The sequence below is a fragment of the Vigna unguiculata genome, chromosome 9, assembly GCF_037176805.1.
Source record: "Vigna unguiculata cultivar grain cowpea cultivar isolate G323 ecotype 2 chromosome 9, ASM3717680v1, whole genome shotgun sequence".
NCBI classification, from domain to species: domain Eukaryota; kingdom Viridiplantae; phylum Streptophyta; class Magnoliopsida; order Fabales; family Fabaceae; genus Vigna; species Vigna unguiculata.
This window is the reverse complement of record NC_140800.1, coordinates 31,425,595-31,435,705: the sequence shown is the minus strand read 5'-3', so window position 1 is coordinate 31,435,705 and position 10,111 is coordinate 31,425,595. Positions and strand designations below refer to the sequence as shown.

Genomic DNA, 10,111 nt, shown 5'->3' with positions numbered 1-10,111 from the left:
ATCAATGGTTGTTAGATGAATTATTGAGTGGTGCAGAATCTGATTGTGAATCAGAGGATGATGATAACAGTGGAGATGTTTTTGGGATGTTTGTGATGCCAAAATCCATGGCAGACTACAAGTGGGAAGTAGGAACATATTTCCTTGACAAGGAACACTTTAGAGATGTTGTTAGAACGTATGCAATTCATAGTGGAAGAAATATAAGATTTGTTAAATATGATAAGCGTAAAGGGTGAGATGTATGGGGGCCCAAGGAAACTGCCCCTTGTTAGCTTATTGTGCTTTGTTGACTTCCCATCATAACTGGCAATTAAGGAAAGTTGTTGATGTTCACACTTGCAGTAGAGAATTTACCATTGATATAATCAATTCTAAGTGGTTGAGTGGGACTTTGGAGACAGACCTGAGAGAAAATCCAAGTATAAAAATCAATGAAATATGTAACAAGGTTGTTAGAAAATGGAATACTAGAGTGTCAATGTCTATGGCTCGTAGGGCAAGAGCAACGGCAGCAGACCAAGTCCAAGGTTCATTTAAAAAATAGTTTAGGAGAATTTATGATTATGCAAATGAGTTGCTGAAATCCAATCCTGGATCTACAATAAAATTGAAAGTGGAAGACGTGCAGGGTCAAGCCACATTCAAAAGGTTCTACACTTATTTAAAAGCGTTTAAAGATAGTTTTTTGTCATGTAGACCAATAATGGGGTTGGGTGGATGCTTTTTGAAAGGAAGGTATGGGGGTGAGTTATTAACTGTTGTTGGTCGAGATGGTAATGACCAGATGCTGCCACTATGCTATGCGCTTGTTGAAGTAGAAAACAAAGAGACATGGACTCGGTTTATGGAGCTATTGATTGAAGACTTAGGTGGGCCAGAAGTATGTCAGTCCATCACTTTCATGTCAGACCAACAAAAGGTAAATTCCATTACTGATTTAATTAATATTTTAAAGTGTTTGCAATATACTTATGGATTTATATATTTCACTTTTTGCTTTTGACAGGGACTTATGCCTACTATACAAGAGTTGTTACCTGGAGTAGAACAAAGATTCTGCATGCACCATTTGTACGCCAATTTTAGGAAAAAATTTGGTGGGAAGAAATTAAAGAATTTAATGTCACGGGTTGCTGTAAGTACATATCCCCAAGCTTGGGAAAGAGAAATGAGAAATATCAAAGAAGTCAATCTTGAGGCTTACAAATACCTCATAGCCATTCCACCAAGGTTTGTGTTTATCATCCATATTCACAATACTGTTAGACACTATGATGATGCTAACCTTTGTATGACACTTTCATTTTCAGATTTTGGTCCAGATCTAGGTTCACAACTCAAGCCATCTATGACACTCTGGTAAACAACATGAGCGAAGCCTTCAACAGTGTCATAATTGATGCAAGGACTAAACCAATTATATCAATGCTAGAGGACATCAGAATTTATTTAATGAAGAGGTGGGCCAAAAACCGGAAGAAGGTGAAAGCTTTTAAAGGTTTAATCTGCCCAAGGATTAGAACTAGGCTGTGAGAAGAATCAACCTTAACAAAGAACTGGATGCCAAGGTATTTAAATAGGCATTTTCACACAATTAATATTAATCATTTAGCCTTATTACTAACTTGTTATGCTTTGATAGTTGGTCAGGAGAAAAGATTTTTGAAGTCAAGCACATTTCACTTATTGGAGAGAAGTACAAAGTCAACATTGACACACAAGAATGCATATGCAGGAAATGGATGCTTAGTGGTATTCCTTGTTGCCATGTACTTGCTGCAATGAGGTTTTTAAATTTGAATGCAGAGGAGTTCATACCACACTGGTTCAGAATTTGCATGTATAAAGAAACATACCACTTCCTATAATGATGTGCAACCCCCCTCCCCCCTCAAAAGGAGACTACCTGAGAGGCCAAAGAAAAAAAGGAGATTGGAACAGTGAGAGTTAAAGAAAAATGATAGAGTTGAGGAAAGGTGGCCATCAAAAGAGATGTAGGGTATGCTGTGAAGTGGGACATAACAAAAGTAATTGTCCACAAATCCCTCAGCAAACACATCCATAACCACCACCCCCATCAAGTCAACAATCCACACAAACAACACAGCCTACACAACAACAACCACCTCCATCAAGTCACACAGCCAACACAACCTTCAGAGCAAGCACATGAAGTCTCAATACAGACTGGGCAACCAAGGACAAGGCAGAAATTGCAAATTCGAAGACCACCAACTTGAAGATCATTTTCTGTGTTTTAATTAGGCCTACTTAAGAGACTACTTTTGATGTATTTAGGCCTCTTTTGGTATAATTTTGTAGTAATTGGTACTATATTTTGTTAACTTCTTTTGTCCAGCACTTCGCTTTTGTTTAACATCTAAATTGCATGAGTTTAACAGATTCTGATTGCACTTAAATGAATATTGGTCTCCAATATTAGAGTTGTGATTGCCATTTGGACTTGTGTGATTAGCAGGTTGTGTATGTTCAATATGGATTGAATTATATTTTGCTATATTTTGCACTTCTGATTGGCAGGTTGTCCTATAAAGCAAGGACTGTATTCAACATTTTAAACTTAAAATAGGGACCAAATTGAACATTTTAAACTTAAAATAGGGACCAAATTGAACATTTTAAATGAAAATAGGGACTTAAATGAACCTTTTTAAACCAGAGTTGGGACCGAATTAAACAACTTAAACGAACATAAAGATTCATTCATGTAGAACAAAATACACATTACTCAACCCTGCTTCATCAACAACACAAACAACATTCATAACTTCATTCATAAATTACAATGCAAAGCCAATGACTGGTTTTTTTACATTCATAACTTCAACACCCACAAAACATCATCCTCACCTAAACACATTGAATTTTTAACATTACTAGCACCATGACTATAAAGATTACAACAACAACAATAACTAATCCTAAGAAAAATTGGATCGTTTTCTTCATAGCCCTCACAAGAATCTCCAGTTCAGAAATCTTCATCCTTTGTGGGCTATAATACCATCCCTTTCATCATATAATTCTTCATCACACCACTTGAAGTAGTTACACCACACCATATCACTGGAAGCAGCACTCTTGAACTTAGAACAACCCCAAAATTGTCTACCATTATTCTTCGAAGTTTTTGCCACTCGAAGCACTGTAACTTCTCCACATTTGCAAATGAGGAAGAAACCCATACCTTTGGAACCACGAATATGAGACCCACCGCAACTTGGTTGCCCCCAACAATTACAGCAAGAGGAGGATGACGAATGGTGACGAGACATACCTCTCAAACGCAAATTTTGAATCACCAACTGGATTGTGCACAAGATTCTTGCTGGCCATAATTTTTCTTCAAACCTCTCAAACCCTAATTTCTTCCCCAAATCAATTTCACTAACTTTTAAACTTACAACGTCACTGCTAAAAAATTGACACGTAACCCAAACAATTACACTGTGTCATTGTGACATTAACAATTTCATCATATAATTCTTCATCACACCACTCGAAGTAGTTACACCACACCATATCACTGGAAGCAGCACTCTTGAACTTAGAACAACCTCAAAATTGTCTATCATTATTTTTCGAAATTTTTGCCACTCGAAGCACTGTAACTTCTCCACATTTGCAAATGGGGAAGAAACCCATACCTTTGGAACCACGAATATGAGACCCACCGCAACTTGGTTGCCCCCAACAATTACAGCAAGAGGAGGATGACGAATGGTGACGAGACATACCTCTCAAACGCAAATTTTGAATCACCAACTGGATTGTGCACAAGATTCTTGCTAGCCATAATTTTTCTTCAAACCTCTCAAACCTTAATTTCTTCCCCAAATCAATTTCACTAACTTTTAAACTTACAACGACCATAAAATTTCACTATGCCAACGTCACTGCTAAAAAATTGACACGTAACCCAAACAGTTACACTGTGTCATTGTGACATTAACAATTTTAACTTCGTTTGTCAAAAGGACTCGATTGAATGCGATTTTACCAAAATGATGACCAAATTGAACAAACAACAGAAATAGGGACCAAATTGAATAATTTTGACAAAAATAGGGACCAAATGTGTATTTAAGCCTTTTAACTATTACCCCTCTTTGCCACCAAATCCTTTAAACCCTAATCTTCAATTCCCTTTCATTCCCAAAGTCGCCTTTCCTACCTTGTTCTCTACAACAGCTGTCGTGACCACGAGCATAAAATCCACTTCATTCCATTAAAGCATGTACCATGAACTCCTCTCCTAACTCTGCTGCTCACAGTTACAAAAGGGAGCCTTCAACCTAAGCTCGTACATGGGCTCCCTCCATTTACTCTCCTTCCTTTGTATCCAATCACAAATTCCTTCTTTTCTTCTCCCAAACGCACGTTCATTCCTCTGTTCCTACAAACACATTAACGAAAGAGTGTACCAAACGTATTTCGATTCTAGGTTTTCGATTATAGGTTTTCGATTTTTGATTCAAACACCTCTTTTAGATTTCGTGTTTCATGTTTCACGTTTTAGAGGCTCCACCTTTCATGATTGTTCTCAAATTCGCGGCAGCATAAAACCCTAACCGAAGATGAGGTCGATTTTGATGAAGGGCCACCAGAGGCCACTCACGTTCCTCAGTTACAATAGGGACGACAATCTCCTCTTCTCCGGCGCCAAGGACCACAACCCTACTTACTGTCTAATTCTTCGACAACGGCGAACACCTCGGCACTTACCGTGGCCACATCGATGTCGTTTGGTGTTGCGACGTCTGAAGCAAGTTACCTATTAATTTCACTTCCAATTCAACTTTTCAAAATTGTTTTTCACACTGATTGTTAATGGTGCAGGAGATTCTAGTTGACTCATAACGGGGAGTGGGGATGTTGTTGCTGCTCAGTACGTGTTTGATGAAATTCCGAGGTTGAATGCAATACATTTTTGCTTCCCAATACGTGTTTTATCCTTGGCTATCAAGAATTTTAGCATCGCAAGGTTGTTTTAGTTCCTTATATTTTCATTGATTTTCTTCATTTTTTCTTGTTTGATCCTCACTTTCATGGTTGTACCGTGTAATTGATCTCCCCTTGCAAAAAATTGGAATATCAGTTTTTTCCATTTTGAATGAGAAAACTAAAATGAAACGAATCCACCATGTTCCATTAGTTTAACTTTTTCATTTTATCACTGAGGGTATATTCTTTCTGTATCAAAGCTTAAAATCTTTCACATTGTCTTTGCTTAATGATTCTTGATTCTTTAGTTATGAAATGTTCATGCCTCTAGCATTTCTGCTTTAGCACCCTTTTATTAGTTAGCCTATTCCTTTTATTAATGAAGGTTGTCCTGCATTAACCACATTGCCTAGTTTGGTAGCTTCACAAGGGATGGAGTCTGAGATCATGCCTCTCAAATGTCCATTAAAAGCTACAATGTTGCTTTTATTATTATTGAAACTCTAACTGAGTTGGTTTGAATCTTTACAGGCTTTAGCATTAACGCTAGTATCCATTGGTGTTACTATGGCTACAATGACAGATCTACAGTTTCATTTCTTTGGTGCCTGTGTTGCATTAGCGTGGATTGTACCTAGTGCTATAAACAAAATCCTCTGGTCCAGATTGCAGCAACTAGAAAACTGGACTACTTTGGCGTGAGTAATTTTTTTGTTTATTCTTTGGTCATTAATAAGTATTCATTGTATCTTTATAATTTATATTATGTTATGACCGCCTTTCCCAATTCCAAGTGTTGATTTACATACTAGTATTCCTTCTTTGCCTTATTTGTGGATTATTCAACAGGTTAATGTGGAAAACAACACCTATTACTTTAATTTTTCTGGCTGCTATGTTACCGTGCTAGGTCACGACATTGTGTTGGATCAAGTTAACATTAAATCTTCTAAAATAGGAAAACCAACAGCTCCTAAATATTAATACTTGAGTTGTTGTTTATGAACATGCAAGTCCAAGAGAAGCTTCCAACAAATGAAGAAAAAATCCATGTGGAACAATTGTAGGCAGGTTTGATTGCTCCCAATTGAAGACATACTCGGAGCCTACTGAATCAACACACATACAACCTGCTGTTACCAAGTTAAAGAAAAAGAAACACTTTGACTTCAAGTAATGCCATATGCACTTGCTAGTTGGATTGGAGTTGAATAAAGGAGTTTGAACGGTCAATTTACCTGCTAATTGAGTTACTTGTAGGATTAATTAGTTGGTAGTTTAGTTGAACCATGTGTCATTTAGTTTAGTTTTCACAGAATGTTTCCATGGCTCTATGCACGTTTCAAGTTTTCTATGGGCTAGTTCCCAGATTCTAAAAACTTTGTAGTGCTGTTTTCATATTTCTCTAATACAAGTTGGATGTTTCTTTCCAATTCTTTCTTTATTGTTCATGAATTGTTCTAGTCGTTTGAATATTTGATTTGTTGTTTTCTGCCAATTTTTGTAGTGTTGGTTGCTAAATATTTTTACTTTTGCCACCCATTTAGTCACCAAAAGATATTTTTATTAAGATAAAAAATTACTTAATTAGCGACCGAAAAATAAAGGTCGCTATATTTTCACATTTGTTTAATGATTGGAAACTTTCTAAAGCTAATAATTTTTGTTACTTTAGCGACCGAATTAGCCACTGAAATTTTAGTGGCTAAATTAGTCTCTACAATAGGAAATGAACAATCATTCTAGCGACAGATTAGCGACTGAAATTTTGGTGGCTATTTAGTGACCAATACTTAATTCGGCCGCTAATGAGTTTGCTATCAGGGTTTTCGCAACTACATAATTTTGGTCGCTAAATGATTTGCGACCAATTTTAAGCCTTTTAGCAACCGAAATAGGTAGTCGTTAAAATGCTCTTTTTTAGTAGTGTATGTGGTGTAAGAATTTTAGTTTAAACAAAGCTTTAATTATTTTCATATCCCTTACGGGTGGTGTATGATTTGTAGCATACACTTGATGAAATCACCTATATAAGTGTCAAGTGGGGCCGTTTGTATGAGATCTTGGCATGATCTCTAGAGAACTCATGAATATTGGGCACGCGCATGTCCTAGTAAGCGCAACACAACAATAACAACAAGAATTGTGGGAGTGTATTGTGATTGATGAACCGCTAACACACATCAAGTGTCCTTGGTTCATATAGCTTACTATACCAACTACACTATATGTTAAGTTTCCCAATCTAAGACTGGTTCATATAGCTTGTTATACCAGCTCTGATGCATTACATCCTATGTGAGACCTAGAATTTTCTCTTTTTCTTTCTATCTTTTATCTTTAGCAATATGTGGGGGATTGTTGTAAAATAATTGTTAATATTGCAAAAGATATTTGCAGGTTAACAACCATTTTTTCTTGTTGCCACATTCTAGGAAGTTGCAAAGTTTCCTCCGCATATCTTGGTCTATAATTTATTTGTACGTTACTTTCCCTCTTTCTGTAAGCCATGCTATAGTGAACGTTGAGTGGGTTGTTAATGTTCCATGAACAATGAGATTTTTTACTCATCCTACACCCATCCTTCACCTATAAATAGGTGCATCAATTCCCTTCCAAAACACACTTTCATACTCTCATTCATTCTCTCTCATTCTCTCATCCTTTCTCTGCTATACCTCTTCTTTTATCCTAAGTTTATTCATTTACTCTTTTTTAAGAGTTATCTTGCTAGTTCTGAGATATTCGAAAATTTCGATAAGTTCTTATTGTATCCTGGGGGGCTTGCGCAATACACCGCAGATAAGTCCTTACGGACAGTGAATCTACACACCTCGGGAAGTCTTTTTGTTCATGATTTTGTCAGCTACTAAAACAGATATTTGGGGCCCTTGTGCCATTATATCTATAAAAGGGAATAAATATTTTATAACCATTGTAGATGACTTCTCTTTGTATACTTGGTTAATCCATATGATTGATAAATCTTCTGTGCGCAAACATATAATTAATTTCATTGCATATGTTGAAAATCACTTTAACACCAATATCAAAACCATTCTACTAACAATGGTTGTGAGTTTGCCATGCATGATTTCTTTCCCAGCAAAGGTATCCTCCATCAAACAACAATCGTGGAGGCTCTAGAATAGAATGGCATCGTAGAAAGGAAGCATTAACACCTTCTCAATGTCACTCGTGCTATGTGTTTCAAGCCAACCTTCCTACCCTCTTCTAGTGTTTTGCTGTAACTTATGATGCTTTCCTTATTAATTATATGCCTATTATCCTTTTAAAAAAATAATAATCCCTATGAAAAAATATATGGCAAACCTTGTTATCTAACCAATTTACTTGTTTTTGGCTACCTATGTTACTCTGACACTATCACTTCTCATAGAAAAAAAATTGATCCTAGAGTTATCTTGAGTGTCTTTCTCGACTTCAACCTCATGTCAAAGGTTATTGTTTTTTAAATTTGAAGAATCATAGAATTGAAGTGTCACATAATGTGTTATTTCATGAAAACCATTTTCCATACACTAACACATCTATTAGCATGCATAATGATAATAATCTTTCTCTTCCTCTTCCTCAGAGTTACATACATCCAAGCTCCAACTTCAAGGAAAATCCCTCAGAACAATCGGTCTCTAACAAACGCCTCATTGGTCAGTTAATTTATCTAACCAACACCCATCTCAACATTGATTTTGTTGTCAACCATCTCAGCCAAATTCACCTCAGCACCAACTGATCTACACCAACAAGCTGCACATCGTATTCTTTGCTACCAGAAAGGCACTCCTGATCATGATATCTTTCTTCAAACATCTAATGTGCATCAATAGAAAAGTTACAATGACTTCAATTGGGCCACATGTCCCACCACTCGACGCTCTAGAACTTGGTTTTCCATATACCTTGGCAACTCTATTATTTCTTGGAAATAAAAAAAGCAACAAGCTGTCTCTCGTATCTCCTTAATGGCTCACGTACATTCTTCAAGACCTTGGGACTCCTTTTGTTCAACCTACTCAGTTGTACTACGATAATTAATCTGTAATCCAAATTGCCTCTAATCTTGAATTCCACAAACTTATGAAACATGTCGACATTGACTACCACATCGTCCGCGAAAAAAATTCAAAAGGGGCTTCTCAATTCTCCTAATTTCTTTTATTGAACAAGCCACTGACATCTTCATCAAACCTTTACCCCCATCAACCTACAACTACCTTAACTCCAAGATGGGAATGGAAAACATATACTCCCAGCTTGAGTGGGGTGACAAAGTCTTAATATATTTGCTATGTTGTTGTGCTGCCCAACATGCTCTCCTTCTGTCCAACACCTTTCTTCGTCACTTTAGTGTTTTCTTTTTTTCTCGTAGCTTTCTGTTTTTGTTACATTAGTTTTCTATTTTTTGTTTGCCTATATCTAGGCATCTTGGTTGTAGCTTTTCTTCAATAATGAATACAATACTCGTACTTTTTTTCCCTTTCCTTCTATATCTTTATTAGTTTCTATTATCTTCTTCACACACCTCTCAAATATGAACAATATGCAGATTTTACCAAGTAGTAGTTTTATATTGTTTTGCTCTTCCAAATACATCAATGGTATGCATGCTAATAAGATTAAGAAGAGAGTATATTTAAATTGTCTTTAACTTCAATTCCAAAACGATGAGAGATTATTTAATATAATAGATGAGGCTTCCCGTTGAAATTTAAAAAGATATAGGATTTGTTATCCAAAATATTATTTTTTAAGCCTTCATAATTTTATCATAAAAAATCTCCCAAAATGTATGAAAGGAATATATATATATATATATATATATATATATATATATATATATATTAAGTTATTAATGTACTAGACAATATATTTCAACATGATTAACACCAAAATATTTTAATTTAATTGATAATTCAAATTTCACAAGTGAATTCAATAAAATACAACTGTGAAAATTTACGGTTTTTTTTTTCCTTCACATATTTTATGTATCTATTAAAAAGAAGAATTGAAAAACTTTAACATGAACGAGAATTTTTAACTTAATATGTGGACTACTCTCCAAACACAAATTAGCCAATGAAAAATTTGATTAAAAAATATGTTAATTTTGTGATCA

General features: G+C 35.7%; 1 protein-coding gene across 1 annotated transcript; it reads left to right on the top strand.

Annotated features, from left to right (window-relative positions):
* Positions 1-706: 706 nt before the first annotated feature.
* LOC146883896 (uncharacterized) lies at positions 707-5,670 on the top strand. The gene is made up of 6 exons (XM_085666771.1): positions 707-922; positions 1,010-1,233; positions 1,314-1,532; positions 1,646-1,789; positions 2,545-2,566; positions 5,500-5,670. Exons 1-6 carry the CDS (start codon positions 707-709, stop codon positions 5,668-5,670), a joined length of 996 nt encoding a protein of 331 aa, XP_085522897.1.
* Positions 5,671-10,111: the final 4,441 nt, after the last annotated feature.